The 19,404-nt window shown below is 42.1% G+C and overlaps 2 protein-coding genes across 4 annotated transcripts in view; both read left to right on the top strand.

Annotated features, from left to right (window-relative positions):
• The window catches only part of LOC311139748 (lamina-associated polypeptide 2-like), a 30,587-nt gene extending 29,273 nt beyond the window's left edge, over window positions 1-1,314 (top strand). Inside the window, exon 6 of the mRNA XM_084174687.1 lies at window positions 125-1,314. Coding sequence (XP_084030813.1) covers window positions 125-494 — 370 coding nt within the window. The 3' untranslated portion in view covers window positions 495-1,314. The remainder of the gene's footprint in view (window positions 1-124) is intronic.
• Window positions 1,315-5,282: 3,968 nt separating this feature from the next.
• Window positions 5,283-11,261, top strand: LOC311139579 (solute carrier family 25 member 3-like). Of its 3 annotated transcripts, XM_084174487.1 has the most exons (9): window positions 5,283-5,401; window positions 5,805-5,962; window positions 6,887-7,011; window positions 8,027-8,157; window positions 8,631-8,810; window positions 9,023-9,204; window positions 9,829-10,001; window positions 10,307-10,417; window positions 10,768-11,261. In XM_084174487.1, exons 3-9 carry the CDS (start codon window positions 6,999-7,001, stop codon window positions 10,926-10,928), a joined length of 951 nt encoding a protein of 316 aa, XP_084030613.1. In that variant the 5' UTR covers window positions 5,283-5,401; window positions 5,805-5,962; window positions 6,887-6,998; the 3' UTR covers window positions 10,929-11,261. The 3 variants fall into 3 exon arrangements, with proteins under 3 accessions (XP_084030613.1, XP_084030612.1, XP_084030611.1); XM_084174486.1 differs by lacking the exon at window positions 8,027-8,157 and having other exon boundaries at window positions 5,296-5,401; XM_084174485.1 differs by lacking the exon at window positions 6,887-7,011 and having other exon boundaries at window positions 5,301-5,401.
• Window positions 11,262-19,404: the final 8,143 nt, after the last annotated feature.

The raw sequence follows: 19,404 nt of genomic DNA, 5'->3' as shown, positions 1-19,404 counted from the left end.
TCCTGTAAAGCAGTGTCCTGTAACTAATTTGTTAAGAGCTTGATAGTAATACTTGCCTAATGGCAACTTACATTTGTGGAATGTCATAATGAAACTCAACTTTCTTCCTCTCCCGTCCCTCTAGCGCCACCTGTCGGCGACCCATCCGAGGTGCAGCCGGCAGGCCCCTAAAGTCTGGTGACCTGTGGACAGATGAGACCCTCCTGCGTTCCTCCTCCACCTCTAACTCTTCCTACTCAGAGAGTCGCACCGCCACCGTCCACAGAGTCACCACCCTGCCCCCCTCCACCAGGCTGGTAACGTCAGTGGCAAGGCCTGCTGGCAAGGCCGTAGTACCACCCCGTGGCCTGCCTTTCTGGCTGAAGCTGCTGCTCCTCAGCGTTGTAGCTGGCTTCATATTCTTCGTCTACCAGACCATGGAGACCAATGCTATGGCCCCCTTTGGAGGGTCCTCCGATTCCACGCAGACCAGTGACAATGAGGTCAGCAAGTGAAGCCTGGATGACGGTTCTCTGGCAGCATAATGTTACTGCCACCATTTTCATCATCGTCATTGTCCCTCGCTTCCTTGGCATTATTGTTTTTTTCTTCCCCTGTTTCTGTCACCTATAATTGGTTAAATAGTCTGGTACGGTAGCCAAATCTGTATCAACACCTCATGAAGACGACAATGTCCAATATGATATATTGAACATTGAAGATGACAACCGCTTCTCATTCTGAAATGACAATACTGTCTTCTGTTTGTTTCAGTTTGTCCTTTTCCCATCTCTGAGCCTGTGAGGCTGAGAGAAAGCCAGTCACACCACTCATCTCCAGATAGCATACATACACCGAAACAGTGACTTCCAAATTATGTGAACTTGCTTTATATGGTCTATTGTTTTTGTTTTATATCTCTGCATGGTGTAGTCGTATGATTGCATTTGCGTGAGTCTGTGTGAGATAATTGCCTGTGTGCGTGTCATGTATGTGTTTCACACAGTTTGCTTTTGTAATGCTGTCACTGTAATCTAATGAAGTTAGATGTAACCTAATGCAGTTATTAGCTAAAACTGTCTGGAAAAGACTGAAGGAATTTCAAACAATTTTAATCAGTTTTTTTCTTGATCGAATCATCTGTACAGCGGGTGTGTGTGTGTGACAGGGATTGTAAACATATAGCTCTTGTATGCCCCCACCCAGTTTTTTTTGTTTTTGTCTTTAATTTTATTGAAATGGTCTATGTAGCCGAATTAATAATGTATGTATTCATTGTAATAAATAATGGCATGTCCTCTCAATAAAACTGTTGATATTGTAATATGTAAGGATAATTTGTCTATTGTGGATCAGACTTTTGTTGCTGTTACTAAACTTGAAACGATAATAATGCATGGGATTTAAAACCCAAGGACCCTGTACAGCAAAGAGGGTAAAACAAAACAAGGATAATATGACTATAGCTGCGAGCAGCAATGAACGGGGTTCACAGCATTAAAGAAAGAAAACAAGATCAGTTGGATAACAAAGCAAGCACTATCACGTAGAAACAATCTTCCTTTATGTGCAATCAGTGAAAGCATTACCAAGTTTATCTCTCAATACCACAAGGAGGACGCAAGTGAAGTTTAGTCTAGTGCTGTAGGTTGGTTATCTTTTGAGTGCAGCAGGTAATCATTCTTAAAGTCATTAATTAATGTATTGAGTTTATATACCAATTCTGGGGTCAATTTGACTAATGACTGATGTTAAGATTAGTTAAATATTTTCAGCGTTAGTGTAATATTTGTTAGTGTAAATGATTTAAATCTGTTGGTACACTCCACATTAGCGTTCCAGAATACTTCAATACACTCTCACAGCTGTAATATGCTGACTGCGCAAGCGGCAGGACTTCCAGTTTCAAATTTTCCAAAATAGATCTACTTTTCACTACGTTTAGACCACACAGTGAGGGAAAAACGTATTTGATCCCCTGCTGATTTTGTACGTTTGCTCACTGACAAAGACATGATCAGTCTATAATTTTAATGGTAGGTTTATTTGAACATTGAGAGACAGAATAACAACAACAAAAATCCAGAAAAACGGATGTCAAAAATGTTATGAATTGATTAGCATTTTAATACTTATTTCCCTCATTAAAATGCAAATCAATTTATAACATTTTTGACATGCGTTTTTCTGGATTTTTGTTGTTATTATTCTGTCTCTCACTGTTCAAATAAACCTACCATCAAATTATAGACTGATCATGTCTTTGTCAGTGGACAAACGTACAAAATCAGCAGGGGATAAAATACTTTTTTCCCTCACTGTAATAGGCAACAATATGTGATTATACAGATATACTAATAACGATATTTCACATTGTGCGTCTGCATAATTTAAATGTAACAATTTGCATTAGACCAAGACCACTTGATCAATAGTTATTGCTCTAGTATCCTATGGCGCCACTAGTGCCAATAACATCTATAGTGTCACCAATTGGTCTGATGCAGCCATCTAAGGTTGCAGTGACTTTATATTCACACAGCTTCTAAGGGACATAAGGTTTACATACCAAATTTCATTGCCCCATGTCCATCGGTTCAGTTCTTATAGCCCTGGTGTGATATGATGCCATCTAGTGTGGCCGACTATGAATGCAGCAACTAATCATTCTCAAAGCCATTACACTGATGTAGTTTTCAAAGGTTTTCCCAAATTTCCAAGATGTAGGAAAATCTATCCTGACAGATCTTATGGGTCCTTGAGGTAAATTTGTTCAGCATGAAGAAAAACACCTACATACAAAGTTTCAAGTCTCTAGGTCAAACGGGGCTTCAGATATGAGGGTTTACGTGAGACTGCTTATAACAGCACCACCTATTGGCCAATCTGTGCCATTCTTTTTGACCGAGTTATTTATGTCCTCTAGTTTCTGTGCCAAATTATATAAAAGTTACCAATCTATGCTTGATTTATTTGACCATGTCAATACTTTTTTTATATATAAGATATAAAGCTTCTCTGTGAACCCTAATTAAAATTCAAATATAAATAAAAGCTACTTATCTTAAGCTAGGGCTGAGATAAGCTGAGGGGAAAGCCAGACTGAACAGGTGGAATTTTAGTCAGCTTTTGAAGGTGGTGAAAGAGTCAGAGTTGCAGGTGGCTTGGGGGGAGAGAGTCCCAGAATTTGGAGGCAGCGGTACTGAATGCCCGGTCCCCCATTCTTGTTTTAGGGATGGATGGTGAGTAGTTCGGAGACAGCGGGAAGGTGTGTGTGTATGGAGGAGGTCGGAGAGGTATGAGGGGCCAAGGCTATGGAGGGCCTTGTAGGTGAGGAGTAAGATCTTGTAGGTAATGCAGAATTTGACTGGGAGCCAGTGAAGGTGGTGCAGAGTGGGGGGTGATGCGTTCCCAGGGTTTGGTGTGTGTGAGGACCCTGGCAGCAGAGTTCTGGACGTACTGGAGCCGCAGTAGTCCAGACTAGAGGTCTTCACGGGTCCACCCGAACCTGAAATTCTAACTTTTTCCTTGGGTCCGGGTCGGGTCCTGTTTGATTGTGATCGGATCTCGGTTCTATGTAACCACAGCTCTGCATAGCTTGTAGCATATTTAATTTACGCTAATAAGGTGAATTTATTGACTTATAGAAGGCCTAGCCAACATATAAAGGTCAGGTCGGGTCTAGGTCTGGTTGTCGTCGGGTCCATTCGGGTTCGGATCAGATTTTTCTCAGGTCCGTTCAGGTCCGGGTCCCCCTTTTTGGACCCGAGAAGACCTCTAGTCCAGACGTGATGTAACAATTGATGGTGGAAGAAGGCGTATTTGGTGATGTATTTGAAGTGGGGCTCAAAGGAGAGCGTGGGGTCCAGGATGACACCCAGGTTTCTGATCTCAGATGATGGGCAGATGGAACATCCCTCGATGGACCCACTTTCTTGAGGAGAGCCTTGGGAGCCACCAGCATGACCTGTTTTATTACTGTTGAGTTGGAGTAGATTGGATGTCATCCAGTTTTGATTTCCTGGAGGCAGTTGATCAGAGACGGGGGAGAGAGATGAGAGGTGGGTTTGGTGTGGATGTAAATCTGGGTGTCATCCGCATAGCAGTGGAAGTTGAGACCATGGTGGCGGATGATCTGGCCCAGGGGAACCATGTAGATAATGAAAAGCAGAGGTTCGAGAACGGAGCCTTGAGGCACTCCTTGGACCAGCCTGTCCAAAATAGCTACAGTATTTTTCTTACAGCAGTACTTTCTAGCTGCAGAGGGGGAGCTGAGCCGGTCAATGATAAAATACAGGCCCCACTGAATACCCTCTAATTAGCTCAGAGTGGAAACCAGGAATAGTTTCACCTATTGCACTCATATAGGACCCTGACACTAATTTGAACTTCACCCAGACACCTACACACAGTCAAGTCAGAAGCAGGATTAAGCTACCTACTGACTGCCCATTGCCAAAGGATTGTTAAATATAGGTTGTAGTATAGGCATGAAGGCATTCTCTGTGGTTTCTGCTCTCTGATTTGATATTTATTAAACTGGTCCAATCATTCAGAAGTCCTCTTGATAAGAGCTCATAGGAATATTGAGCTAAACTGCAATGGATACATCAGGTACTGCAAGGTGTAATGCCGAGTTCACATGCTACTCGGAACTCTGACATTTCTGACTTGCTAACTGGTTTGTGGCACGTGTATAACTATAACCATAGCAAGTTGGAAATATAAGCGTTTCCTAGTTCCGACTAGCATGTGAACATAGCAAAAGTCAAGACTGCCCTGACACTGATGACCTGTAGGGATGGAAGACTGCCCTGCTCCACAGGCCTAGATTACTACCATGGACAAGAATAGACTGCCAGGGCATAGTAATCTATTTAGACCTCAGACCTCTCTCTCTCTCCCACGTGCTCTCTCTGTATCGCTCTCTCTCTCTCTGCCTCTCTCCCTCCTCTCTCAACCTCTCAATTAAATTAAATTCAAAGGAATTTATTGGCATGGGAAACATATGTTTACATTGCCTCTCTCTCTCCCCCTCACTCCCTCTCAATCTCACACACACATGCACACACTGCACTCCATCATGTATTAACTAAAGTGTCAGGAATACACATGTGATACAGCTAAAATCATTTGAACAGTTTTTGAACACAAGAAAGCAACAAGCACAGCAAATGTGTTTAGTCTTCCATGTGGTTGGTGGCACTGTCACTTCTCCTAAAACTCAAGTCATTCCGTATATCGTCCCTGATAGGACAGTATGCAGAAGGACTCTCCCACTTTTCCCGGTAACGTGAGGGAAGGACAAATTGATTTACCGCGAGGTCGTTCGGCCCCTGTGAGCCGCCAGTTGCAGTAGAGCGGAGGCGCCATTTTAAGACACCGAGCGAGCGACTGAGTGGAGTTCTATGACATATTTAACGTAACAATTCGATTTTACATTGTTAGAGTAGAATGGAATATGAAAGCTTGTCTTTACTGTAATGCTGTGTTTAGGACGTTTAGAATGTTTTATTTTGGTAACTTGGCTTGTGTTGCGCAACCGTTCCACCTTGGGAAAGCTAGCTAAAGTTAATCAGCCGCTAACTAACTAGTACTAGTGTGAGCTAGCTAAATTAACTTACCTAACAAACCAGAGAGGAATAGCTGCTAGCACCAACAATAACATGATTGAATACGGTTTGCCTTTCCATTCAATGTTGTCTGGATGTCAAACTATAACTACATCCCACGTGACATTCCAACCCCCTTCCTAGCCTGTCAGCTGTCTGACTGTTGTCTGATCGTGTTTCCATAGCTTGCTAACATTCGCTTTCATTCTACAGCCCGGTTTTGGACACCATGTATCCGACCACGCTAACGCAGTTGTCCCGGGCTAATCCCTTCAACGCCCCGCTCTTCTCCCTCCAAGAAATCGAGGAGCCCAAACAGAGCCTTCCCGCAAATGGACTGAGCCGCAACCTCGCTGCCGCAGCAATCGCTGGTAAATCAAGGTTCTGCATGCTAACAAGTGCAGTTAGCAAGTAGCTAACTAGCAAGCGAACAAGTACGCAGCCAGCTGAATCAATGACAATGATGAGACGAGATACCGATTTTATTCACCATGTGTTATTTAATAGATGTGACAGTTGTGTGTTTGTCAAACGTTTAACACTACCTAGCAATCTAGCCACTGAAATGTGTAATGTCAAAGACAGGCTAGGCCTAGTCTATGGAGGACATGGAAGGGCAAATGTAAACTTTGAAATATGCTGCAGGTGTTTGAACTGAATTCATGCCGTCCCCCAATCGCTGTTTAAAACTAAGGCGAGAGGCCCCTGATTTTAAATGGGCAAAGTAGAAGTTAGGCGAATGTCTATTGCTTTCTAGCACACCAACCAGCTAAAGATATGCGTCTGACCCCTAGACTGGGGCATTTCATTGGTTCTCATTTCAGATAAGTTTGACAAGTTTTGTCAAGATTTAGGCTCACTTGAAACGCTATCCTTTTTGAAGCCTAAATCATGGCCTTTAACAACCCCTCAGTCATATTCTGACATTTCTTTGTTGCTTTACATTTTTCTATGGAATATTTTTTGGTTTTACGGATTAGCTATTATTTAACCACGATATTTGAGTAAGGCTTTTGGTTCGTTTTAGAGCTTGCTGGCCAGTGTCCTTTTTTTATAGCCTAAACACTGTATGCTGGTTGGTTGATTAGTTATACAGCTAGTCTTCTCTGCTGGTACAGCGCCTGTTGCACAACAGTCTGCCCTCACAAGGAGTAAATGTTCTACACACACAATTAAGCTCCACTTGCATTTGCCCTTTAGCCTAGTAAAGATGCAGTTTGCTCTTACTTACTGCCACTTTTCTAACATCAACACCAAGTCCCCTTTTTGAAAGTATTGCTTGACTCTTTCTTCAGAGGGAGACAGCTGTGAGTTCGGCTCACGGAAGTATTTACTCCTGTGTGGGTTTGGTGGCATCATCAGCTGTGGCACCACACACGCAGCCCTAGTGCCCCTCGATCTGGTCAAATGCAGAATGCAGGTCTGTCTATCCCTGTGGCCTGGTGCCACTTAAAACCCAACACACTGTTTTTTTTATATTTATGCATTCATTTGCATGGGAGAATGGATGTATCAAGCAGCCCTGTTTTGTGCTGTCGTGGTGGAGTGTTTGTCATTGTTGTTCCTCCTGTTTTATCCCACTTGATCACCTGATTTTATTGTTTTAGAATGACCCACATCGCATGTTAAGTGTGTGATTCACAATCACCAGTGTTATTGTTTAATGAACCTCCCTGCCTGCTACCATTCCCCTTCTCAATCCACAGCTAAAGGACTTGTAGGTCACTGGAAGGTCAGGAGTGACAATGGGAAAATGTGTTCAGAATGTTCACCCTGCTATTTATAACATGATCAAAGTGCAGCTATGCATTGCTAGAATGTAGCCAATAGCTTTATACTGTAAGTAGGTCCAAAGGCCCAAGTAATTTACACCTCAATGGAATTATTTCCAGCTTTAAAGTGAATAAAGAATAAACGATTTATGCAGGCTATATGTATTATTTCAACTAACTATACAGCTGATGCTTCAACACAATTGTTTTATTTAAGTAAAAGCTGTTAGACATTTGAGTCAAGTTAGAATTCTCAATGTTTATTTTTATTTTTTTAACCAATGATTTTTATCCCTATGTTATGATTATTTGATCAATGAGTGAAATAAATCATGGGTATATAATCACAATCAGTTAGTCAATTTAAAATCACAAGCAGGGTTGGGGTCAGTTCCATTTCAATTCAGGAAGTACAATGTAAACTGATTCAAATTGTAAACAATTATCATTGAGAACCATTGAGATACATTGGAATGTCAGTTTACTTCCTGAATTGAAAAGGAATTGACCTAAACCCTGATTCACAAGTGTTTGAAATTTGAACTGACTCATTCCCTGGTGTGTTCTAATGTAATGGTGGCATGTTTGTTGGTGATTATTGTCCTGTGTTGCATGTGTCGTGACTGCATGTTGGGCACGTATTGTTGTGTTTTTTTGCTGCAGACTCTGCAGATGTGAGCTGTGAGTTTGGCTCAACAAAGTACTATGCCCTGTGTGGCTTTGGGGGTATCCTGAGCTGCGGCCTCACACACACAGCTGTTGTACCCCTCGACCTTGTCAAGTGCCGCATCCAGGTTTGTGGTACCCCCTGTAGCTGTCTGCTGTGTGAAGGCCTCCATAGCTCCTGTAAGAAAAGGTGCCCAATCCTAAATCTACTCCTAAGAAGTTAGTTTAAACGTTATTGTCCCAGAGGGATTGTTACACAATTGTGGCCTTACATTCCGTCAAGACCTTGCAGTCCAAATTTACCCTTAATTATTATACAATTGAATAGATGAGGAAGAAATTGGGCGGAAAACTCGATTTGGGATTGGGCAGACGTTTCCTGTAGATTAGCAGCCATCGGGTAAATCACTAGCTAACAGTACTAATGTTCACCTGGATAACCCCCTAGTTCACAACCTGAAACCTAGCTAGTATTTTTTTTAAATAAACATGGCCTAGAACCCTTAGATAAAATTACCCAGATTTCAGCCCGTAGGGCTCTAGTCTAGGCTACCCCCATTGTTCCTTGGACTCTACTAATCGATTGGTTTTTCTTCCTTAGGTGGACCCTGACAAGTACAAGAGCATTGGCAAAGGCTTCTCCCTCACATTGAAGGAGGATGGAGCCCGAGGGCTGGCTAAGGGCTGGGCCCCTACCTTCATCGGCTACTCCATGCAGGGTCTCTGCAAGTTTGGCTTCTATGAGATGTTCAAGATCTTCTACAGCGACATGCTTGGAGAGGTCAGTCAGGGGTAGGAACCAATGTGGGTAGAAACCAACAAGGTTGGATTCCCTGGTTTACAGTGTGTTAAAGGGACACTTCGCCCACCAAAAATTGTAAATTGCATGCTAATTAGCAGGCGCTTTAATCCGTGTGTGACTTTGAACCCATGACATTGGTGTTGCTAGCCCACACAGGACTACAACTGACCTTGCCCCCTCTCATCTAACAGGAGAACACATACCTGTGGAGGACATCCCTGTACCTGGCTGCGTCTGCCAGTGCAGAGTTCTTCGCTGACATTGCCCTGGCCCCCATGGAGGCGTGCAAAGTGCGTATCCAGACCTGCCCTGGCTACGCCAACAACCTCAGACAGTGTGCTCCCAAGATGTTCGCAGAGGAGGGAGTATGGGCGTGAGTAGATATTGTATTTGTTTTGGTTTGTATTTGTTTTGGAGGCTGTATAACCTGTAAAAGTATTCAACCCTTCTCATCGACAGCTACCAGGTGTGTATGCTTTTGTTCCTACACTAGGTGAACAAATTTGCGTCAACTTGTAGCCTTGATTAGATTAATTGGGTGTTTCTTGGCTGGTATGGAACATAAGCCTGCAAAAGTAATTATTGCTCCCCATAGCTGATTTGTGAGGTTACCAAACAAACACGCTCCTTAGATCCTGAGTGCCTCTGGAGGGCACTCCTGTGCTGGGGCTGTTGTCTCTTGAGTGCTGCAGCTCCAGCTTGGAGGCCCTCAGCAGCTTTTTGGCTGTACAGTTGGAGGTGCTTGAGTCATTGGCGTGTGAGAGCAGTCTACCTGCCTCCCAGCACCCCAGCTGCCCTGGCAACCCTCAGTCTACCATAGTTTGTTATCATCTCCTTTACACTCTTGTGTGGGGAAAAATGACTGGGGAAAGTCAGTGCCTTGTTAGTAACCACCGTATTGCTTTCACCTATGGTTTCTGATCAGAGAGACGAGAACTCTGATCTGTATGGAACTGACACTCTTCCTTCTCTCTCCCCACCCCCTCCTTTCTCTCAGGTTCTACAAGGGTGTGGTTCCCCTGTGGATGAGGCAGATCCCCTATACCATGATGAAGTTTGCCTGCTTTGAGAGGACCGTGGAGCTGCTCTACAAACACGTGGTGCCCAAACCCCGCGCTGAGTGCACCAAGGGCGAGCAGCTGATCGTCACCTTCACGGCCGGCTACATCGGTGAGTAGTAGTACCACAGGAAATAGGATGAAGGTGGCCCTAGGTTTAGGAGCTCACCTAGAGTCAGGATTGTGTTGTCCTTGTAATAACTAAGGTTAGGATTGGGGGAAGCGTAATATGATCCTAGATCTGTGCCCAATGGCAACTTCTACCCAGAGAAACCTGTGTCGTATTCATGTTTTGCAACGGTAGTTGTCCCTCCTTTTTCCATTTGGTGACGAACAAAGATCACCCAGGCTTCTGTTTGATTGGATATAATGGACCTATATAAGAGTGTGTGCTGATGATTTGTCTGTCCCCTGCAGCTGGTGTGTTCTGTGCTATCGTGTCCCACCCAGCGGACTCAGTGGTGTCTGTACTGAACAAGGAGAGTGGCAGCACCGCCGCCCAAGTGCTCAAGAAGCTCGGACCTAAAGGTGAGTGGACAACCATAGGGCTTGTCTTACTGGCTGTGCAGTTGGAGGTGCTTGAGTCGTTGGTGTGTGCGAGCAGTCTACCTGTCCCCCAGCACCACTGCTGCACTGGCAACCCTCAGTTCCACCATTGCAGCCAGGCTGGGGGGTGGATAACACTTGTTTTACTCCCTTTGGATAGGGTCCTGTAACAGTCAGTCTACTGAGTATGGTCTTTTAAATCTTGCATTGTATGACTGCCCAACATTGGGTGTTTGGCCCACTCAAAGAAACATAAAAGCAGATGTAATTTATTGATACACTTCCAACACCTCAGCTAAACATTCCTTCTCCCATTCTCTCCCCCTTTTAAGGTGTGTGGAAGGGCCTGGTTGCCCGTATCATCATGATCGGTACCCTGACCGCCCTGCAGTGGTTCATCTACGACTCCGTGAAGGTCTACTTCCGCCTGCCCCGTCCCCCTCCCCCTGAGATGCCAGAGTCCCTCAAGAAGAAGCTGGGGCTCACTGAGTAAAAAGGAAAAAACCCAACTACACTCCAACCCCCTAACATCATCTCCGGGGCCCCCTCTCAACTCACACCTCACCGCCCTGGCTGCAGCACACAGCTCTGTTTTCTATATTTATGTTCCTAAAGCAGCTCCTCTTCTCCAGGCCCAGGGTTGTTCCTCCCATGTATATTTAAGAGAAAGAGAGACCGGAAGGGAGGGATCCATGTTCATTCCCCCTCTGCACTGAGGTACAGGAGAATATACGTACTGTAGAAACATGGTCTGGTTTTATCGAATCATGTCATTAGTTATGTGGAAATTATATAATTATTGAAATAAATTATTCCCTCTAAAACATGTCCGGTTGTTTTAATTTCTTGAAGTTTTCCACTGCAATTAAAATAATTTGGGTAATAGGGTAAACACTGGTATATTGGTATACTACACTACCGGTCAAAAGTTTTAGAACACTTACTCATTCAATGGTTTTTCTTTATTTTTACTATTTTCCACATTGTAGAATAATAATGAAGACATCCAAACTATGAAATAACACATATGGAATCATGTAGTAACCAAAAAAGTGCTAAACAAATCAAAATAGATTTTATATTTGAGATTCTTCAAATAGCCACACTTTGCCTTGATGACAGCTTTGCACGCTCTTGGCGTTCTCTCAACATGCTTCACCTGGAATGCTTTTCCAACAGTTTTGAAGGAGTTCCCACATATGCTGAGCACTTGTTGGCTGCTTTTCCTTCACTCTGCGGTCCGACTCAACCCAAACCATCTCAATTTGGTTGAGGTCGGGGGATTGTGGAGGCCAGGTCATCTGATGCATCACTCTCCTTCTTGGTAAAATAGCCCTTACACAGCCTGGAGGTGTGTTGGGTCATTGTCCTGTTGAAAAAGAAATGATAGTCCCACTAAGCCCAAACCAGATGGGATGGCGTATCGCTGTGGTAGCCATGCTGGTTAAGTGCGCCTTGAATTCTAAATAAATCACAGACAGTGTCACCAGCAAAAGCACCCCCACACCATAATACCTCCATGCTTTACGGTGGGAAATACACATGCGGAGATCATCCATTCACCCACACCGCGTCTCACAAAGACACAGCGGTTGGAACCAAAAATCTCCAATTTGGACCCCAGACCAAAGGACAAATTTCCACCGGTCTAATGTCCATTGCTCTCTTCTTATTGGTGTCCTTTAGTAGTGGGTTCTTTGCAGCAATTCAACCATGAAGGCCTGATTCACACAGTCTCCTCTGAACAGTTGATGTTGAGATGTGTCTGTTACTTGAACTCTGTGAGGCATTTATTTGGGCTACAATTTCTGAGGCTGGTAACTAATGAACTTATCCTCTGCAGCAGAGGTAACTCTGGGTCTTCCATTCCTGTGGCGGTCCTCATGAGATCCAGTTTCATCGTAGCGCTTGATGGTTTTTGTGACTGCACTTGAATAAACTTTTTAAGTTCTTGAAATGTTCCGTATTGACTGACCTTCATGTCTTAAAGTAATGATGGACTGTCGTTTCTCTTTGAGCTGTTCTTGCCATAATATGGACTTGGTCTTTTACCAAATAGGGCTATCTTCTGTATACCCCCCCCCCCTACCTTGTCACAACACAACTAATTGGCTCAAATGCATTAAGAAGGGAAGAAATTCCACAAATTAACTTTTAAGAAGGCACACCTGTTAATTGAAATGCATTCCAGGTGACTACCTCATGAAGCTGGTTGAGAGAATGCCAAGAGTGTTCGAAGCTGTCATCAAGGCAAAGGGTGGCTATTTGAATAATCTCAAATATAAAATATGTTTTGATTTGTTTGACACTTTTTTGGTTACTATATGATTCCATATGTATTATTTCATAGTTTTGATGTCTTCACTATTATTCTACAATGTGGAAAATAGTAAAAAAAATTGACCGGTAGTGTATACATTTTTAAGCTGCCTGACTGTTCCAGGGTGGTGTCATAGTCAAATGTGAGTTGGCAATAGCTTTGAATTACTTACATTACCTTCAATACTTGAAATTACGTTCATGCAATACTGAGTGACACATGATATAGAGCAGGGTTTCCTAAACGTTTTCACTCGGGGGCGGCAACTTCTAGCATTGGGGAACATCCCGCGCCCCCCCTGCACGTGCCACGTCTATTTCTATGGGCACAAGCACTGTTCATGACACAAACTGTTCACACCCCTCTTGGTGGAGAGAATTTTGCAGGTTTAAAGCTTATTTCCTGCAATTCTACACATTTTGTCATGGGGTGCAAAGAGCTTTGCTGTTTTAAAGCACATTTTATTGCAATTCTATACATTTTGCCATGTCTAATATGTATTCATGTGATATTTGAGTGAAAGAAATTACAATATGTGCTAAAAAACCTAAATATAAAAATGTTAGCTGACATGGGCTAGTCGATCTGGACATTTCTGACAAGTTAGGAATAGCTCTCTAAGGTATGCAATGACTTACATGGCGAGGAACTGATGATGCACTATCCCATTTCGAAATTGCACCTTGTGTTTTCTACTAAAACTGTCAAGAGTAAGTTTGAAGACAGACAGAGTTCCTTTAAAAAATTATAAACAGCACCTCCCCTAGACAGCTGGAACCACTGAATAGAGTACCACAGTATGAGTTGTAATACCCATAAAACCTAGCGGTCAAACAAGGAAATGGTTCCAATAGTTTTCTCACCATTCATTTTTCCCATAGGGGATTTTAGAAACAGGTAAGGGCTGTGTTTTGTGTAGGCTTACCCTGGTGTGATGTTTTGATAACTGTGTAAACCTCTCTAGGACAAGGTGACCTGTCAATATATTTGTATTTACCCCACCAAAAAATGATATGCTAATGTGGCTATCATAAAGAACTACAAATGCCATGATGATCAGGACAAGACTGCCGAATCGAGGCAAAGGTAAAAATCGCTGGATTTACTATCTAATGTTTAGCTAAATGTAGTAATGAATAAATTGGCTACATTTCTTTAAATGGACAATTCTGTTAACTGTCTTGTGCAAGTTTTAAATTGACACAATACCTGTTAGCAAATGTGTCAGCTATAGATGACGCACAGGAGCTTGCAGGGATTTGTAGTCTTGCATGATGTCTACTTTGATGCTAATTAGCATTTTCGGATCTGAGAGTAAATAGAGCTGAATATATTGATAAAAGTCACCTTGTCCAGGAGAGATTTACATGGTTATCAAAACATCATGTCAGGGTAAGCCTACACGAAACACAGCCCTTATTTTAAGTGTTTCTAAAATTCCCTATGGGAAAAATGAATGGTGGATAAACGATTGGAACCATTTCCTTGTTTGACAGCTAGGTTTTGTGGCTATTATGACACCTCCACCGTGTGGCTATATACCCTCAGAAATAGAAACAGGTGCAGGATTTGTTTCTGTTCTCTACATAAACTCTAGAGGGAGCTATATACTAGGTACAGCGTGTGTCAGAATGGAATTTAGTTGGGTCTCAATGACCTGAATATTACATTTGTATTCCTTTGTGATATACAAAAAAAAATATGTCCCTAGTGATGCTCTTATCTGATGAATGTCTCTGAATAGAGGATCACCCCATTTATGAAAAATGCATCTTGTCAGAACATCAAAGTTGCCTGCATCGTTCTGCTTTGTAAAATGGAGGCCTCAGCAATGAGCATTGATAGTATGTGATTTGGGTGCAGGGCTAGGAGGTGAGCAGAACTGCCTGAGGCGCTGGGGAATCTAATGGACTAGTGTATCTAGCATGTGTCACAATGAACCCAAGACGGCCTCCCAATGTTAATCGGACCGCATTGTGATTCAGTAACCATGTCATTATAATCCATTTGGTTGCTCTTAATAATGGGTTTTTCACATTTCCCTTCCCTGAAAGCAGACACACAATAGAAGCGAAGTTTCCAGGAAATGAGATGTGTGTTGTGTTTGCGTACCTGGAGCTCAGGTCTGCTGACTGGGGAGGGGGGGGGAGGGGGGGGGGTCATGGGATATGGATTTCTCTGTGACCCCTTGGTGACCTCTGTATAATGTGGTAAGAATTGTGTGCTTTTAAATAGTAATGACTCGGATGTACTCTGCTGCTACTGCTGTTTGAAAAAAAACATGGTTTATTTAAAGTGGGGGGATGTTGATCAGCATGGAATATACTCCCAAAATGTGTGAAATTCAGAAATGGCTCTGTACAGATACTGATATCATGGTATGATTCATTCATTCAGTCAGTAATTGATTCATTTCTTAACTCTATTACTTGTGGTGTTATGTAGCCTAATGTATCATATTTCTACACTTTGTCTTTCATCCATTAGTCCTGGGAAGTACATAACAAGTACTAACTACCACCTCAAGCAGCGTAACATTCCAGAGATGCTAAGTACTGCTATAGATAACTAGCTATCCTTTCAAGTTGTATTAGTCCTATGTACAGGATACACAATAGTAAATAATAAAATATAAGAATAAGAACATAATGGCTCAGTAAAATAGAATAAACATAAAACATTTCCTGAAGATAACATCGTCCTGGGGTGTAAACTCTAAAAGGATAGCTGCTGAGGGAACAAGCTCGGTTTGCTATTTTTACCCTGGTCCCTAATATATATCACTGTGGACTACTGAGGTGACGACAGCTGCAGCCCATCAGTGGCAGTTCTCCCAATCCCCAGAGAACCAGGCCTGCCAATGTTTTTCCACTTCTATCTTCCATGTTATTTTAATACTGCAACTGAAGATAAAACTGAAGACCCAATGCGGAACTGAAGACTTCTATATTTGAGAGAAGTCTTGAAAAACTTAAAAGGTAGTACTATGGAAAAACATTTGAAACACAGGATATTGTAAATAGTCTAAGCCTGCCCTGGTGATATTGGAACTATTTTCTATCAGGCACTTATTGCCATCTCTTCATGATTTGACTGCACCACAGCTGACCACAGCACAGGAAACAGTTTCTATTCATATCCTTCCTCTGTGTGTGCACATGTGTGAACGTGTGTGCGGTCCATTGTGTTTCTGCCCTTGTGTTGGTTTTGTGGAGGTCACTCTAAAACAGTAGCCAGTGCTCCTGTTTCACAAGAGCTGGGCTGAGTTAGGGGGTGGGATGACCCTGAGTCTTGTGTATCCAAAATGGCACCCTATTCTCTCTGTAATTAACAACCTCAGGCCAGAGTCTCATGGGCCTCTGTCATGTGTAGTATAAAGCTTTAGCAGTAGCTAACAATTTAATGAGTTACTGTGTGGGAAACTTGAGGTGTGTCATGTGACTAGTGTTTTTCATTGATCATTGATTGATTGATTAATTGATCATGGCACGTGATGATATAGTTGTGTGATACACATTCAGGGATTGTGGCCAAGATAGAGGTCAGTTATTCAATATGTGAATGTAAAATAATTGTCCTTCATTACATTAAAAACATCTATATTCACCATACACAGTCATAGACTAAAGGAAATCAAATCTGGTTACTGTGCCCATCTATTGTGTTTTGAAGGGTCAGTTTTGACTCGTGTGTCCTTTAATAAAAGGAACAATAGCTATCATTGGGCGGATTGGATTATGCAGGCCCGTTATGTGAACGGGTAAAAGTGGTGAGGGAGGAGCGCCCTTCTCAAATCGAACAGTGATCTGCGCCGCTCGGTCATGTTGTCAACAAGGCAGCATGGTGCATCTTCCAGAAACATACATCTCTTTTCTGTAAAATATGTTAGAATTTTCAAACTAGTTTTCATTGGGAAGGCAGATAAAGCATTTCTACCATACAGAGGTTGCCATACAGAGGTTGGCCTTTTCTGTCATATGGCCTGTTCCCATGAAATTCATTACAAATATTTTTGGGGGATAAATTGAAGCCGAATCTCAAGTGCTTCACATTACAACAAGCATTGCTACCGCTCATGACCTTCTTGTTAATGGTGGGCTGGACTGTTCCGTGTGTCATTGTGCCCTGTAGTCAAATGTACCCACCGTGTATGTGATGATAAGGATATTTGACAGGGAGAGAGGGAGTGAGCGAGAAGGTGGGAGAGAGGGAGACGTAGGGATAGAGACAAAGAGAAAAAGTGAGAGAGGTGGGAGAGAGAGATAAAGACAGACAGAGAGAGAGGAATGGAGAGAGCTTGGTGCACCACACTACACACTCCCTGCTTGCATGTTCACCAAACAATGCCCTTGCTGCAGCTGATTGGATGTCTTTAACAGGATCAGTGTCCTCTCACCTCATTGGCTGAGAAAGTAGGAGTGACTTAAACCCTATTGGGTGCCGCGGCTTCATGTGTGAGATTCATAGGATTGCAGCAACATCAGGAGAGGAGGGAGGGAGAATAGCCATCTAATACAGTATGTGATACATGAGTTTACCTCCTCAGTTAAATGAATCTATTGGAGGACAGTGGAATAGATTATAGCAAAGTGGAATGGAGCACAGTGAAATGGAACGCCAAAACCTTAGGCTAGTACAGAGGACTGTAGAAATGTAGTAGATAGGCCTATGGTCAATGTTAATAAATGTCATCATAAAAATGCATGACATGATTTAAAGACATGTTTTCCTCCACCTACATAATCCCCAAAACCTGGGAACACTAAAACATGACAAAGGGGAAGACAAACAATGTAGCACTGAGCCAAAGTAAACATCCTAGCGGCAGGGCGTGGTCTATACAGGAGACAACCAGTGTCTATTGTCTTTGCACTGTCTGGGTTCCTGACATCATCACCCCTCTCTCTCCAGTTAACCGAGTGACCGTTGGACCTGTTGCAGTAGTTACAATAAGAGACCTTCAGACCCTTTAAATATTACATAATCTTACTATGCCCTTAACCCATCACACTGCGAGGGAATGGCAACAGTTGACTGTATGTCACAGTAAAAAAAAAAAAGTTAAGTCAAATTAGAAAAGTTTGTTACCTGGCTGCCTTAAAAATGTTAAGTACAATCTGGATTTCGTGTTGAGTTAACTCAATCTAAAGTTACTTCAACCTAGTAAAGTAACTGGAACTGACTATTTTGATTTAATAACTTGTTGAGTGAACTTTATACTTTTAGTCAAATCAACTGATTTTTTTAGTTGTCCTAACAAAGCTACTCAAGTTGTTTTGACAAATCACGAAGTGGAGAGGAAGTATTTGATACTCAGAAAAACACAACTTTTATTTGTTTTATCTTACCGAAGTTTGTAACCTTAAAATGTTAAATTATGTCAACTTCCTATACAGTTGAAACAACTACTTAGAGAATTACACATTTCAGAACTGACAAAATCTTTGAAATTATGTCACAGAGATTTCAGTAGGGAAGATTATGCTCCCATCTGTCTCTTGCTCATGTGTGAGCTTTTTCGCCAGTTTCAAAACTGTCAGTGCACTCTTTAATGATGTCAAACAACAGACCATTTTAACTACAATGGCATTCTCAATAACGGTTACAGAAACATTTTACTTGTTACTTTTTACATGTGGTTGTTTATCTACCTTTGTTGAATGCACTAACTGAAGTCACTCTGGATAAGAGCATCTGCTAAATGACCAAAATGTAAATGTAAATGTACCCCCCCCCCCCCCCAAAAAAACAACAACAACAACAACAACAACAACACATAATCAGTTGAAGTCATCTGAACATGACATTTTCAGTCAACACTACTGTTATGTTGCTTCAGTTGATTTGACTTCAAGGTTGTACATTTCTAAGTTGAGTAAACACATAGTTGTTTTGCTAACTCAACTTGATTTAATACGTTTTGACATTTTGAGTGAGTTGAAGTCAACTCAATTTTAATATTTATTTTTTTACTTGGCTAGATAAAACAATTAATTTTGACTGTATCTCAAATTTTTTTTTTTTTACATATGGGTCAGCCTCATTGACCCACAAAATATTGATTTTAGAAAATACATATGAAAGTGACGTGTCGTTTTTCAGGAAGTAGCCTTGTAGTTTTTTGAACTTTTGTAGGCTTTTTGAATGGTATTCAATTGGCAAAAGCGTAGCGCAATGGTCTTCAGCACAAAAACTTAATAAAAGGCATCTAGCATTCATCCACAAACACAAATATAATTATATATATATATATATATATATTGTGGAAGGACCACTGATAGTAGCCCAGCCTGGCATGTGAGTAGAGGGGATCAGAGGCAGTTAAGCAAACTTGGCGGCGAATTAAGTTAAGCAAATCACCTATTCTCTTCCTCCTACATAAGATGTGGGGAGGAGCTCGGTGGAAAAAGGACGTGTTGATTCACCAAACTGATTACTTACCTGACAGAAGAAAGGAACGGACTACTTTATTCCACATTTCTGCTTTAGAGCAACAGATAGAATAATTTGTCCGCTCACAATATACAGTGCATTCGGAAAGTATTCAGAGCCCTTGCCTTTTTCCACATTTAGTTACGTTACAGCCTTATTCTAAAATGGAATAAATTGATTTTTTCCCTCATCAATCTATACACAATACCGCATAATG

The sequence above is a fragment of the Coregonus lavaretus genome (assembly GCF_964263955.1).
Source record: "Coregonus lavaretus genome assembly, chromosome: 13".
NCBI lineage: Eukaryota > Metazoa > Chordata > Actinopteri > Salmoniformes > Salmonidae > Coregonus > Coregonus lavaretus.
The sequence above is the reverse complement of the archived record's forward strand: the minus strand, read 5'-3'. Positions and strand labels throughout refer to the sequence as shown.